A 15723-nucleotide genomic window follows, 5' to 3' on the forward strand; every position below is an offset into this window, starting at 1 on the left:
ATTTGACAAGTATGATAATTGTTTAGGTAAAATGTTTAATTGGTAATGTCAAAATGTGATCCGTGCTTGTCTTCAATAAAGGCTACAATCTGAGGAATGCATGTCCAGCTGAGCCAGCTGAAGATGCAGTAATCACCCTGCCCCAGCTGGCTGACCCCTAACAATGATATACAGAGGTTAGTTCATGTCTAGAGTTTAGAGAAGCCTCCAAATCCTGTCTATTGTCTGTCTGCGTGGGAGGAGTCCAACACTCTGGGATTACATGGCGTTATGTTGTATTTCCGGATTATACGCGAGGAGACACACTGCAGCATAGGGCGAGAGCTGGTGCAGTAGCAGCATCTGGACAAGCGGTTCATCATCTAAGAAACTTCTTCTCTGAGCATTTTTCCTGATGCCTGCAGATGATTTTCATTTCCTGTCATACTGCTCGTATTTGTTCAGACAATCTTTTTCCTCCGGTTGCTGTTTCGTGGAAATTTATTTTCTTGTTAATTTATCAACTTTTAATTTTCTAAAATATTCAACAAGACAGAAAACAAAGAAACTTGGAGGACTCTCTGGTGCCAGGCGAAAAGAATCATGTATTTAAACAACAAAAATAATGCCATAAACGTAGAAAGGAGTAAAAAGAACATAAAAGGGAAAACATGTGAGTACGAAGATGTTTTTTATTGTTTGATTTGAACATTTTTAACTGCAGGATTGCATTTTACGTGTACATGTCAATTAGATCAAATCCAATACAGAAATAATCATTCAAAGCAACTCTTGTTGCATCTCACAGTATGATAACAGCTGAATTCCCTTCTTCTTCTCAGGGGCTCACTTGAAGACAATTCCTCGCCAGGAAGAGGTTTTTACCGTGATGTCTCCAAATTTGGGCAAAAAGGCGGGGACAAAAGAGAACGAGACAGGGGATGAGGCGGCGATGCAGCACACGGCATTTGGAAAGGCCTTGTATGATCTGACCCATTCAGAAAAGGTGATGAATGACCTGATATTTGGACGTCGAGTAGGGCTTTACGAGCTCAGAGGGGAGATTGGGTCTGGCAACTTCTCCCAGGTTAGATTGGGAATTCATGACCTGACCAAAGGTGAGATTTTTGATGCTTTGTCTTTTGTTACCTTCATTATCACAACTTGGGTCATCAGGTAGGAAATGACTATAGGTTGTAAATTTAAAATCGTTGTTATAATATCACATATTTACATCAGAAATAATCCAGTTTACATCAAGCTTTACTTCCTGTTGTTATCATAAATAATATTATGTTATTTAAAGCAGAAAACTGTGTGTGATCCACATTCATTGAAGATAAAATGTACAATTAAAGTGCAGGTATATTGTGGAACTGCTCAGAAGAAGCTACGTCTGTAATTTATCTCATACATGAAGCAAACATGGGCAATAAACTGAGTTGTATTTGCTTATCAGCACTGAATACATAAATATGTGCTAGCTTCATCCTAATTAACCTTTAAATTACACTGCATTTCCCAAAGAAAAGATGTACTACAAGAATGTGATAAAGATGTAAAATCAAGCTTTGCAGGTATTTTATAAGGGAGGTCTTTCTTAAGTATCTCTGTTATTTATATATGCTGCAAAGTATACAGGGGCTTTTGTGCCAAATGACTTCATTCACCTGTTAGATGTAAGCTTTCAGTTGAATGCACAGACATCACTTCAGTCAGTCTGGGTCACTGCAGATGTCAGAAGACAGCTAATCTCAGCCAGCCACTAATCCATATTGTTTTGTGCTTAGCAGTCAGTGTACATGGTGTAATATGACAATGATGCTGAAACTCGTTTTTATAGGAGGTTATGCAGAGATAAAGAAGATTGAATACAGTAAAAAGGTAGAAAAGAAACTGGAAAATGTTTTTTTCTGGTTTCCTCACTGGTTTTTTTTCTTCTTCTTCTTCTTCTTTTTTTTTTTTTTTTTACCTTTTTCTCTCATCTTACAGAAAGAGTAGCTGTAAAAGTCCTGGATAAGGCGCGTTTGGACAAACGCTCTCAGGGTCTTTTTGCCTCTGAAATCTCTTGCATGGAGAAGCTGGCCCACCCCAACATAGTACGCCTGTATGAGGTGGTGGAAACATTCAAGCGGCTCTACCTGGTGATGGAGTATGCCAGCGGAGGAGAGCTGTTCTCCCGCATCAGCACCAGGGGGCGCCTGTCAGACCTGGAGAGCAAGCTTGTCTTTTCACAGGTCCTGTCTGCAGTCAGATATATGGTAAGTTTAGAGAAACGTTCAGCTGATCATTGCTAAGGTTACGTTTTGCTGGAAAATAAAACAAGTGACACTTAAAAACTTTCATGAAGTTCTCATATCTTAAAAAAGTACTACTGTCAGTTATTAAGTTGTAAAATAACTTTAACAGTCTCTCTTTCCCTTTTTCCAGCATGATAATAATATCGTCCACAGGGACCTGAAGGCTGAGAATATCTTTTACACCAGCACATACTGCATTAAAGTGGGTGATTTTGGTTTTAGTACATCCTGCTGCCTCAGCGATGTCCTCCACACATCCTGTGGTTCTCCGCCTTATGCAGCCCCTGAGCTGTTCAAAGAGAAAGGCTACATTGGTCAGTACGTAGATATCTGGGCAATGGGTATTTTGCTTTACTTTATGGTGACTGCCACGATGCCATTTAAAGCCAGTAACACAGGCAGACTTAAGTGCTGCATCCTGCAGGGCTCTTATACAATCCCCTCTTATGTACCCCAGTCATGCCAGGATATTATCAAGGGCCTCTTGAGGCAACTTCCACTGGATCGCCTCACTATGACACAGATCATGGAGAGTGACTGGATGAGAGGCATTGAATACCCTCAGGCCTATGCACCTTGTAGATCTACCCCCTTTCATCTGGCTGAACCCAACTACATCCTGACGGCAGATGATCTAAATTTAAAAGCAATGCTGGAGGATCTTGGCATCACCAAAGTTCATCTTCTCAACAACAACCTAAACTTGCAGAGCCCCATTACTGGTGCATATCGGATTTTGCTACATCGAATTCAGAAGAGGAGGTCTGTGGAAGCTGTGGGTTACATTCAGACATGCACCAGAGAGTCTCAGAACAGACTCAGATGGAGAGCAGGTTCAGACGGCCTGCTAAACAAGCGCTACTCTGTGGTCTGTGTCATCATGTAGTTTTTGTTTCTTAAAGAAATTAAAGAGTACAGCACCAGCTTAGGAAAACTTGGCTTAGCTTCCTGAAGAACAACCATGAGATGAGAAGAGGGGTACAATTACTAGGAGCCTAGCTCTGCAGACCAGTGAATGTATCTATCTATCTATCTATCTATCTATCTATCTATCTATCTATCTATCTATCTATCTATCTATCTATCTATCTATCTATCTATCTATCTATCTATCTATCTGTTGTCATATGGAGCTGCTTAAGGGGTGAAATGGTTTCATTTTTGAGTTGTTTTTGGATAGGATGTTATTGTAAAAGCCAGTGTACACACCAACACACTCTGTGACCATACTTGGCACTCTTTTTTAGCTTTAACAAAGTGAGCATTTAAGCCAACTGAGCCTGGCAGAAATGTTATGAGGGCTGACAATGACCCAGGTTCATCTTTTGGTAAGGTAATAGGAATGTGGAAATAAACCACATAAATACACGTTCATTTTTAAATGAGCAAAGTCTTGATTGGTTTTAACAATACGTGCATGTTTCTGTGTTTTGTTTCACAAGATCATAATACTCCATATATCTGAATTTTAAATATGATTTTAATCTGTTTGTAGGGTTTTCATTCATCTTTTCCCGAAGCTTAGATTCTTTGTTTTATTAGCTCTTGGAGTTTGAAAAAAATAAACTCCATGTTTATTCATTTCAAATAAAATTACAAAGCAAAAAGCAAAGTTACCTTGCTGACACAGTAATGTGTAGCTTGCCCAACAATGTTTATTTTTAAAGTAGACACAGAGATTTATATCTGAAAATTAGAGTTCTGCCAATTGCAGTTTTTCTGTCCAATTCTAGGTTTTTCTAAGTCTGATCTCCCGATACCGATTTTTGCAGATTTCCATTTTCTTTCTAAAACTGTAACTGACAATTTTTTAATGCAAATTATTATTTTAATAACATTATAACTTTCCTAAAACTGTATTAAGTTACAGGATCTTCTCTCAGTTAAAAAACAACAACTTAAGTGCTCTGCTACTGGAAGTTGGTGCAACTGAAGATGAGTTTGTGTGCTGTGTCACCTTTACCTGACTAATTGTACCTTACGAAACACAGCAGTTGCAAAAGATTTTTGTAAAACAAATGTCAGTTACTCACATCTTTTACCAGTATGACAGGACATCCACCCTTTTCTCTGTTTTGTCTTTTGTCCACTTGCCAGTTAGTGCTTTGACGCTTTGCTCATACTTAGGTTGCTAGCATTTGGCTGGCTCTGTACTCTGGGCAGCTCTAGCTTTAGCCATTAGCTTTTTAAAAATGTTCATGTTTAGCTGTGCGAGGGTGATTTAAGCGTCTGATTAGGTTTGATGCTAAACCATATACTTGCACTGTTGTGTGCATGTTATGCTAGCATGAAATACACCGGCTCATAAGCAGACTTACGGTAGGTCAGCCACCATCAGGTCAGCAATTTTTCCAAGGGCCCATATGAAGCACCAATAAACTGAAGTCAGTTCAGGTCAATATTAATTTTATTTTTTTATCTTACAATTTAGTAATGAAATTGTGAAATAACATAGTAAAATACCAACATTTTAATCAACATTACCAAAACCAACTGTGAACAAATGGCCACGTTTTCTTTTGCAAAATTTCAAAAACTTTCTGTAGACTGTTACTGCACATAGTTTAGGTTTTTAATTTTTCCTTCTTCACTAAGAGACATCTAGTCTGTTTTGGGCTTGAACAAATAGATTAAAGTCGCCTTGGATCACCCAGAGAGGTGATCATCACAGAGAGAGGCTTTGTATTTGGATTTGTTGAACTTTATCAACGAAATTGTTTGTTCGTATATAAAGGTAGATCAAAAAAGAACCAATGTCTTCTGAGCTGCTCACGTGTGGAAAATTCACCTGTTTAAGAGCAGAACAAAAATCTTACACACTCCTTGGTGCATAACACAATGCAAAAACACCAATTTCTCAGTTTATTTCAGTCACTTTATCTTGGATCTGCTTCAAAAGTTTCCCCTGTCAGATTTGGACAGCCAGTGGTTGTAACACATGTTGTAAAACAAGTTTGTCCCATTTCAGCCGCACCCTATCCAAACTTACAAATCACTCCTTCTTGTAGTCCCTTTCACTGAGTGCATTGATGCCAGCTCATGCATGATCTTAAAGTCGGTCATTATCCAACATACAAAGATGTGCTGTGTCGTGGACATCGCAGCTCTCATCCAGAGCCAAGGAGAAAAAGTCAAATTATCTCCTTTGTTTATGAACTGAAGCTCCAGATTTCCCACAATGTCCTCGATCTGTTTTATTTATTTATTTATTTATTTATTTCTGTATTTATTTATTTATTTATGTATTTATTTTGGTTGCCTGTGAAGCACTCTGGTTGTTTTAAATGTGCTATACAAATAAATATGACTTTGACCTTGACTTTTCATATACTTCTTTTTTTCTTGGGCCATTTTAGCGCTGCAGAGTCCACCAAACTTTCTTTGATAAACACCTCAAGTTCTCCTTTTTCTCCACAAAATAAGCACAGCAAGTTTACTTTCAAGTTCAATAAATAAATATGTAAAAGTCCATGTATTCTTAAAAACTCTGCATTTTGCCTCAGTCTTTCTTTTTTTAATGTGAACCGACATCTTTCAGAAATAGCACGCTCACATCTCTCATAAATAAAAGGTACAAAGTTGTGTTGTGATTTCCTTCCTTCAGGCCATTCTTTGATGGGAAATCTACCAAAGAGTGTTTGGTGGTTGAAACTGCATGTTTGTCCAGTCATTACAGTTCTGATACATATTTGTGTCACATATTAGACAAATATTTTTCATTCACTGCATTCACTGGTCAGAGTGAAAGTAAGTAGCTGTGGTGACAAGCTTGGGAGTTTGATTAAAGTCTTAAATTATCACAGTAATAAATATAATGTCAGTTTCAAATAACTTTTCTATGTGTAATCTTTTGTAACTTCTTTCATCTAGGTACTTGATTTGTTTCCCTTTTTTTTTACATTTTCATAAGAACCATGATTTATAGGCATCACTCATGGCAGTCTCTGGCACCAAATCTGTTTCACTTTGCAGTTTTTGGAAACAAAATGAACCAAATGATGAATGGGATTCACACATTTATGTTCCCGTTGTTATTTAATGACTTCACAAATGGTTAAGTGCCACTTACCAGCAGCAGTTAAAAAGTGAAGATGAACAGGGGAAAAAGAAAAGTCTCAACTCAGTTTTTTTTAAACATAAATTCCTCTGCTTCTCTAATATGTGTTCAAACACCACTTTTCCTGTAATGCATCACTTTTGTTTCAGTGTAGAGTGATTTTCCACATAACTTTTTCATGTTTTTCCCCGTCCCCCCTCTTAAACAAAGATGCTAAAATTTCTGCTCAGGCTGCCAACCAGCCAGCTCTTTCTGTCTCAGCATGCACATTCATCAGCATTACTGTTGTATAAACAAGAAGGAACGAAGCCTCAGCAACAAAAACCTTTTTAAGCTGCAACCCAATTCTTTGACCTCCGATGGTGGTACAACTACTAATCATACTCGATGCAATTTTGGATGTCCATCAATATTCTTTATGCCACTGATGTCTCAGTAATTATTTTGTATTTGTCAGACTATCCATCACTTTTGCCTTTCAGCTAAGTTGGCAACCTTTTCAAACAAATACTTCGACTGCATGCAAGGAAGATTCGATTTTTAAAATCTCAATTGCCCTGTGCTAAAAAGTTTTTGTTCTTTTTTTTAGCAATACCAATCATTCTCACTTCTTTCTCACGTGCACATTAGCTGGGAAGAGCTGTCGGCAGTGTTCATATTAATTCTTTAATCAACAAACACAAGAAAATTAGTACATGAGCCACACTTTACCAACTTGCTTCATCTTGTTGCATGCAAGAAAAAAAAGGTCTCTGCAGAGCAGCATTGTGTGAAAACACCTACATTACTCACAGCGAGATTTTATCACTTGCAAGTCTCAGCAGTAGCACAGATCGATGAATGTGCCCAGCACTGTCAAATCAGATCATACTGCTGTAAATCATCATTCACAGATACTTCATTGAAGATTTGCCTGTGCCTGATTTATTTCTCAAGAATTTCCTTTTTGTCTCCCTCCTTGTGTCAGAGGATATAAATCTTGATATTACAGTCGCTTATTTTGTTACTATTAAAGTGAAGAATTTGAGCATTTTGTGCAAAGCAATTCAATTTGAAGCTCCACTAAAAGCTAAGGAAGGAAAAATAGAGAATGCAGCAATTTTATTTGTTGGAGGTGGACAAAGACTATCAGAGCATGCAAGGGCAAACCATGTGCATCCATCACTCTAACACAAACTTTAATAGTAATCTCTGTACTGCAGTCTTCTTTGTATTATTGAAGTAGTAGTTAAACTTCAAAGGTCTTTTATGATTGGGGCTGTTTACTAAAACTGATGTTTAGGACTGCACACCCAGGATTAGAAGTGTTTTATTTGAATTAAGTAAGGGAGGAGCATTAAAACAGCCTCATGAAATCTCTTGAAGAGACCACACCACATGCAGACATAAATACTGACACGGATGGTACGCAGTATGAAAATAATATGATAATATGCCTTTACCAAAGGTTTTTAAGTCCAACTTGTTTATTTACTCAAACTTAAATTCATCCAATTCTGCATATACTGTGATTAACTGTGTGACAGCAAGGAAACATCGAAACCTCTGTGACCATGATACAAAAAGTTATGTTTATTTGAGTACATATACTGTAGTAAAACGTGCAAACAAAATACATGAAAATATATGAAAAGATTAACATTTAAAACATGGACAAAATTATGACTCCTATTTTATTTTTGCTGATTTCAAAAAGTAATTAAAGACTTGTGTTTGAAAGACATCTGGACACATTACATAAGAGCCAGCTATTCTAAATAGTACAACATTTACACTCAATGACAATTTAGATTATTAAGCAGCTTGTTGAATATCTCATGTCTTAAAAGGCAAGAAACAGTAGCAAATATTTTCAGTGAATTCATTGAAATATTTCCAGCCATGCATTGATATTAATTCTTCTGTGGCCATTTAGCTTGAAGAGTCCAACCCAAAAAGAGCAAAGTGCCGAAACTTTAAGCGTTTGACCCTTATATGTGCACAGAGTGAAAGCAAAAGTAATGCTACAAGATTTCTTGGCAGGCTTCCACAACTGCCTCCCGTAAGACACCATAAAAACCACCATAAAACCACATGTTGCTCGTTTATAAGATAGCGGATGGCAGAGAGATGAACGGGGGCCAATGTTAGCTGGCAGCTGCCCTCAGCCTCTCCTTGAATGTCGTCGACGTCGCTGCTAAGAACAGAGACAACAGTGTGAACATCAGTTTTTAAAATGCACAAGCAAATCCTCAGGCCGCAAAATGGTTTTAGTAATTACCATATCACTGGGCTTCTCTGTCTCTCTCTCTCTTCTCTCGTCAATTTTTACCATCAGTTCCTTTACCCACGTTTCTTTTGGGTCTGTGCAGAGGATACGGCCCCTCCTCATGGTGAAGCTGAAAGATAATTGGCACAGTTGAGGATTATTTTTAGCATGCAAATAAAACAGACATGGGTTAAAGAAAAAATCACTGCGAGTTCAGAGAGGTTGCTGTGTTAAAGTGCTAAAATGGATGTTTTGTATGTACGTTCACTTTCCACTTAGATTTTTGCTAGTTTCACTGTAATTATCATTATTATTATATTACAATGAAGGGGGTATTTGTCAGAGGAACCCCTTAAAGACATCATGTTATGGGTGCTACAGTACAGACGCAACCAGAAAAGCATTTTTGTGACTGTTTATTTAACAATAATAACGTCACTATGTGTTGTACATCCACTTACATTACAGCTGGGATGTTGCAGCCTCCATCTGTCTTCTGATGTCTGTACTTCACTGCGTGTTTTTGAGCACCGGAGCCCATTGATCTCACATACTTTAGACAGCAGTTATCATAGGACACTGAAAATATAAAATCACCATTTAACAACATGACAAAATTTGCACAACAAAGATATGTTGTTTAAGACAAGTACGCAGTGAAGCAACATCTACCCACGCACACACTTCAGCAATAAAACAACCTCCTTTATCTCTGCTGTGTCTTCACGCCTCTTTATTGCATGCTGCACATATGACACTGTTTTCAGATTTCTTTCTTTAAAATTGCTGTACCTTGTGCCAGTGCCAGACAGACGCAGGAAAGGATCAGTAGGAAGAACAGAGTGTTGAACCGCATGGCGAGGTCTGTTGTGGCAGCGCTAAAAAAAAAAATAGGTTTATAAATATAAGAAATATAAGTTTTTCCCTGCAATCATCATTACAGGCCTTATCACTCTGTGGTTATGGTGCCTCAACCCCTCCCATGCGTTCATGATTCACATCTCAAACCTTGAACCTTGAACAAATATTGTATATTGACTGGACTTGTTACCTATATGTATCGTTAATCTTTTAAGCTCAGCAGTTCAACCTGGTAACGAAATGTTACCCTATTTGCAAAAATAGGACTACTTAGCTTTGGCCATTAGACCACAAAATGTGAATTAATATGCATCCAATGCCCAGATGTGTTAAGGAAACAAGATTCAGAACAAATAAACATCAAATCAGTTTCTATTTGAATCTATTCTATTATCTATTTCAATGATCTTATAGCAAAATGTGTTATAAGATCATTACTTTCATTTGAGTACTCTTACAAATACTGCAAAATTTACTGAAACTAATCAGATGCAATACTAATATTACTATACTAATAAAATTAAATGATAATAAATAAACCTATAATTAGTAAAGCATCCACGTGAAAACCGAGTGCAATGTCTGTTTGTAAAAACCAATATGATTACTCACCTCCTGTTCTCCAGGTGTAGACTGAAGCTCTAACGTTGTGTCTATCAACTTGTGCAGGCACAGCACTCTTATAAAGACACTCAGGGGCAGGATCATATTTCCATAACCTTTGTACCAAGACTTTTTTTAAACTCTTGTTTAATGAATGCCTTCAAGGCGTCAGCCTCAGGTTTCTTGATTGGCATTGCAATTTTATGTTTTGCTGATTTTTTCAAAAAAAAAAGTAAAAACACTTGAATGAACTTGCAATGATAGAAACTTGACTTTTTGCATTTTCGTGCAAAGGCACGTGTCTGTGAGGGATCAAGCTGGTCAGGTGCAATGCACGCTGATTAAAACGACTGGTTTTGCTTATGAAAGACAAGATTGGGCCAATATAAAGATAAAAGGTGAAACAAAAATTGACATATCCCCTAATACTGATCAAACAAAGACAGCAGTTAGTTTCCAGTAACTTTTCCTAGGTGGATCCCAGTTTATTTCTCATGTTGTTGACGTGCCCTACTTTGGTGCCTTTAAAAAAGTTCACGCATTAGATCATATAATTATTCAGTCAATCAGTCATTACCAGTAAAAAAAAATCCAAGTTAGAGCACGCTTAAATAAATGTTACCACAATAAATGCAAACGTTTGTGCTTATTCTCTTTACAAAATCCTATTAGTTTCACTTAGTTTCGTTTCATACAGTGGCTTGCAAAAGTATTCGGCCCCCTTGAACTTTTCCACATTTTGTCACATTGCAGCCACAAACATGAATCAATTTTATTGGAATTCCACGTGAAAGACCAATACAAAGTGGTGTACACGTGAGAAGTGGAACGAAAATCATACATGATTCCAAACATTTTTTACAAATAAATAACTGAAAAGTGGGGTGTGCGTAATTATTCAGCCCCCTGAGTCAATACTTTGTAGAACCACCTTTTGCTGCAATTACAGTTGCCAGTCTTTTAGGATATGTCTCTACCAGCTTTGCACATCTACAGACTGAAATTCTTGCCCATTCTTCTTTGCAAAACAGCTCCACAACTGCCCTGTGACGGCTTCAGAGGTTGTCTAAGAGAATATTGGGAGCAACAACACCATGAAGTCCAAAGAACACACCAGACAGGTCAGGGATAAAGTTACTGAGAAATTTAAAGCAGGCTTAGGCTACAAAAAGATTTCCCAAGCCTTGAACATCCCACGGAGCACTGTTCAAGCCATCATTCAGAAATGGAAGGAGTATGGCACAACTGTAAACCTACCAAGACAAGGCCGTCCACCTAAACTCACAGGCAGAACAAGGAGAGCGCTGATCAGAAATGCAGCCAAGAGGCCCATGGTGACTCTGGACGAGCTGCAGAGATCTACAGCTCAGGTGGGGGAATCTGTCCATAGGACAACTATTAGTGGTGCACTGCACAAAGTTGGCCTTTATGGAAGAGTGGCAAGAAGAAAGCCATTGTTAACAGAAAACCATAAGAAGTCCCGTTTGCAGTTTGCCACAAGCCATGTGGGGGACACAGCAAACATGTGGAAGAAGGTGCTCTGGTCACATGAGACCAAAATGGAACTTTTTGGCCAAAATGCAAAACGCTATGTGTGGCGATAAACTAACACTGCACATCACTCTGAACACACCATCCCCACTGTCAAATATGGTGGTGGCAGCATCATGCTCTGGGGGTGCTTCTCTTCAGCAGGGACAGGGAAGCTGGTCAGAGTTGATGGGAAGATGGATGGAGCCAAATACAGGGCAATCTTGGAAGAAAACCTCTTGGCGTCTGCAAAAGACTTGAGACTGGGGCGGAGGTTCACCTTCCAGCAGGACAACGACCCTAAACATAAAGCCAGGGCAACAATGGAATGGTTTCAACCAAAACATATCCATGTGTTAGAATGGCCCAGTCAAAGTCCAGATCTAAATCCAATCCAGAATCTGTGGCAAGATCTGAAAACTGCTGTTCACAAACGCTGTCCATCTAATCTGACTGAGCTGGAGCTGTTTTGCAAAGAAGAATGGGCAAGGATTTCAGTCTGTAGATGTGCAAAGCTGGTAGAGACATACCCTAAAAGACTGGCAGCTGGAATTGCAGCAAAAGGTGGTTCTACAAAGTATTGACTCAGGGGGCTGAATAATTACGCACACCCCACTTTGCAGTTATTTATTTGTAAAAAATGTTTGGAATCATGTATGATTTTCGTTCCGCTTCTCACGTGTACACCACTTTGTATTTATCTTTCACGTGGAATTCCAATAACATTGATTCATGTTTGTGGCTGTAATGTGACAAAATGTGGAAAAGTTCAAGGGGGCCGAATACTTTTGCAAGCCACTGTATCTTTCACGTGGTTGTCAGTGCCACACCTGCCTCACTTGCACTCAAACAGACTGCCGGCGTGTGAAGGGAGAGATTAAACAAATGTTTAGTGTCTACATTATGCTTTATTTATCTGAAATATACATCTCTAACTATAACATTTACTCCTATGTTGCTTGAGGCTCTTGTAATTGGAGTGTAGCATACTGTACTGAAGACTGAAGTAGTAGGGCTTGTTTGGAAGGGTTGCCGTGAGAAAGTCTATTATCTCTTAAAAGAACAACTTAGGTTGGCAAAATTACACCTAAGCAAATCATACATACATACATACATCTCATTCCAACTGTCAAGCATGGTGGTAGAGGTTGGAGCTTGTCACAGGATCTCCAACATCTTGCAGTGACTGAGTTGACCATGAACTCATCTTTATACCAAAGTATTCTGTAATCAATGTGAGGTCATCTGGCACGGTCAAAGGTTGGTCATGCGATAGGATGATCCTAAGCACAACTGCAAATCTACAACAGAATGGCTGAAAAAGAAATAAATCAAAGTGTTGCAATGGGCCAGTCAAAGCCCAGACCTCAACCTGTTTGAAATGTAGTGGTGGTAGGAAATTGAGAGAGCTGTGCATAAATGAATCCCTGCAAACCTCAATGAACTGAAGCAACACTGTAAAGAAGCATGGGCCAAAATTCCCCTACAACCATGAGAGATCGATGAATCTTACAGAAAACAGTTACTTCAATCTATTGCTGCCCAAATAATCAATCGTGGGTTTTACTTAGTTTTTCTACACACTGCTTCTGACTTATTTTGATTTTGTTTCTGTTAAATAAATAATGGCACAGTGTAACATGTTGTGTTGTAGTTCATCTGAGGAGGGTTTTTTAAATCATGAACTGAAACATAAAACTTGGGAACTGAATGAGAGTGTACTTTCTTTTGACCATCACTCTCAAATTTGGTAGATATTAAAATGATTATCAGTTATAACCCTAAAAAATATGGTTATTATATATTAAACAACATACAGACAGCACAGGCAGTTCATCTAAATTCACACACATTAGTATAAAAACACAATCATACAAGCAAAACTGACATTTTTTAATATACGCACAGCACTGCTTATAGTATACCACATATGTCATATTTTATATTTATTTTATTGATAAAACTGTATTTGTAGATATTTTTAAAAATCCAAAAGAAAACAACAAAATCTAAAAGTTGGCCACCACATGCAAGAGAAAATTAAATAGGTATAATTAAGTAATGAGGTTAAATAAACAAAGTACCCTACTCTCTACTGAGCAGGAGCAGACTATGACCACACAGCCATGACGGTGCAAAGGGCTTCTGTACTGGAGCGCTCTTTTTCAAGCCTAAGTGCTCTTGCATAATTGCTGATTGTATCAAACTGCAAAATCAGAGCAGTGGCTGCCACAGCCATAACAGTCAAATATCCGACTAATAAGACATTTTTGTTTATGTCAAAATAAATTACACTTTAAACAGCAAAATAAGGATTTAGTTGAATATTAAAATTCCAAAACAGAAAACCATTCCTATCTCTTGAGTCTTTTCTTTCTTTGGAAACTGACAATTGTGTAATTTGATAAGATCTTTCTCACACGCTGACAGCATATTTACTACATACAAACATAAGATTTTCCTTTAGATCTTTTGGTAAATTCATCTTAAAGCCTCATTTGACTGAATCTCTCTCAAACTCTGTAATCTTTTCATCTGATAACATAAATCTTCACACTCCCACCTATATTTTAAGAGCACACAGTAAATGTATGGTGTTTTTTTCTATAGAAAAAGGAACATTTTGATGTCCGTCACAGAATAAAGATGAAAGGTTTGTTGTTGTTCATTTACTCTTAAATGTGTGGAAATTCCCTGCAGGTGTTACACAAAGTTTTATCGGACCATAAAGACTTTATATCAGCATAGTTCACAAGGCCTGACGGAAATATGAGAACTCCCTTCTGACCCTTGGAACTTACCAAAAAGGGGACATAAAAAAAGACAACAAGTCTTTGTATTTTAAAGTCATAAGTGCAGGTTTATATAACATTAATGTTGCCCAACCTTACATGATAATAATAATTGCCTTTTAGGCTCAGATATATTGACTTCAGAACCAATATTAGTCTGATATGTGCGGTGTAGGGGATACATGTTAGCGCAACATTAAAAGCTTGTTTACATTCTTCAGTATTCTCAGAAAACCTGACTTTAATGTGGGAAACTTAAGCTGCAAGAGTACATCAGGATGTACATGCATCTTCCCTACAGTCATATTAAGTTCTGACAGATGATAAACTTTGCATTAAAGATACTTGTCAGAATCCATCTATGCATATCCACCCATGTTAATTCCTGACAAGAGGCTCCTGCGGCACATTTAAAAGGATTCTTTTTGAACGCCCTGTGACAGGTACTAATGAGCCTCAAGCGGCTAAGTGGACATCTGATAGCACTCTTCGGTGTGAAGCGTGCCACTGACCTGTCCCTTTCTTTTTCTTTTGTGCCTGCAGGATACTTGTGCTCACTTCAGTTATTTACTGCTCCCACATGCAACCTGCATGTGTCGTAAAGAAAGAATCTGCATTTGTGCCACCCAGGCTCTAAAGAAGTTTACATACGTTCAGATTGCTCTGATTAAATTGTCTCTCTTTTTTTTTTTGGAGGGGCAATTCTGGTCTTGCAGTGAATATTTCATGTTAGATGTGTGGGTTTGATCACAGTACAATTCAACTGAACATTCATTGGTAAACCAATGAGTAACTTTCTAAGAAAAAAAAGGTTGTTGGCTGTGCCGAGCTCTATTCCTGTATGTGACTGCATATTTGAAAAATCCTGATGGATTAATGGTATTGAGTATTTGTCAGAAGATGATGGTCTGCTGCCAAAGGTACTTGGACTCTGTCTGTGCAAAGATGCACAGTGTTGTCTTCAGCATTCCCGTCAGATAATGTGATATGTTGCTTTATCCCTTCATTATCGCTGTCATTTAACATCTCCAAGAATACATTTATCATTGTGTGAGAAACTTTACTTTGGCACACAGTACAAAAAAAAAAGAAGCAGCAGTATAGATGAGGACAGGGCTTTTTACTTGCTGCAGACTGAATAATGATACTGATTTAACATTTACTTCTCTTGCAACGATCCATTTGTAAACTGCAGTGTACCAAAAAAAGGAAAAATGAAAGCAAACACATGGGAAAGCTATCCAAAACAAGTTAGCTTCTACTATTTCTTTTTCAGTTTTATTATTATTGCTTTATTTTGAAGCAAAGGTCAAGGAGTTGCAAATCCGTTCTTTCTTTCCTTCCTTCCGCCCT

At 37.9% G+C, this 15723-nt stretch overlaps 2 protein-coding genes across 2 annotated transcripts; one reads left to right on the forward strand and one right to left on the reverse strand.

Annotated features, from left to right (window-relative positions):
* The first annotated feature begins 305 nt into the window (after window positions 1-305).
* On the forward strand, window positions 306-5598 carry LOC134617403 (serine/threonine-protein kinase NIM1). The gene is made up of 4 exons (XM_063462634.1): window positions 306-652; window positions 822-1097; window positions 1972-2240; window positions 2410-5598. Exons 1-4 carry the CDS (start codon window positions 583-585, stop codon window positions 3163-3165), a joined length of 1371 nt encoding a protein of 456 aa, XP_063318704.1. The 5' UTR covers window positions 306-582; the 3' UTR covers window positions 3166-5598.
* Window positions 5599-8400: 2802 nt separating this feature from the next.
* On the reverse strand, window positions 8401-9440 carry ccl25a (chemokine (C-C motif) ligand 25a). The gene is made up of 4 exons (XM_063462727.1): window positions 9377-9440; window positions 9046-9163; window positions 8597-8714; window positions 8401-8512 (listed from the first exon to the last, which is right to left on the reverse strand). The coding sequence occupies exons 1-4, from the start codon at window positions 9438-9440 to the stop codon at window positions 8480-8482; spliced, it is 333 nt and encodes a 110-aa protein (XP_063318797.1). The 3' UTR covers window positions 8401-8479.
* Between the last annotated feature and the right edge of the window lie 6283 nt (window positions 9441-15723).

This window comes from Pelmatolapia mariae, linkage group LG18 (genome assembly GCF_036321145.2).
Source record: "Pelmatolapia mariae isolate MD_Pm_ZW linkage group LG18, Pm_UMD_F_2, whole genome shotgun sequence".
NCBI lineage: Eukaryota > Metazoa > Chordata > Actinopteri > Cichliformes > Cichlidae > Pelmatolapia > Pelmatolapia mariae.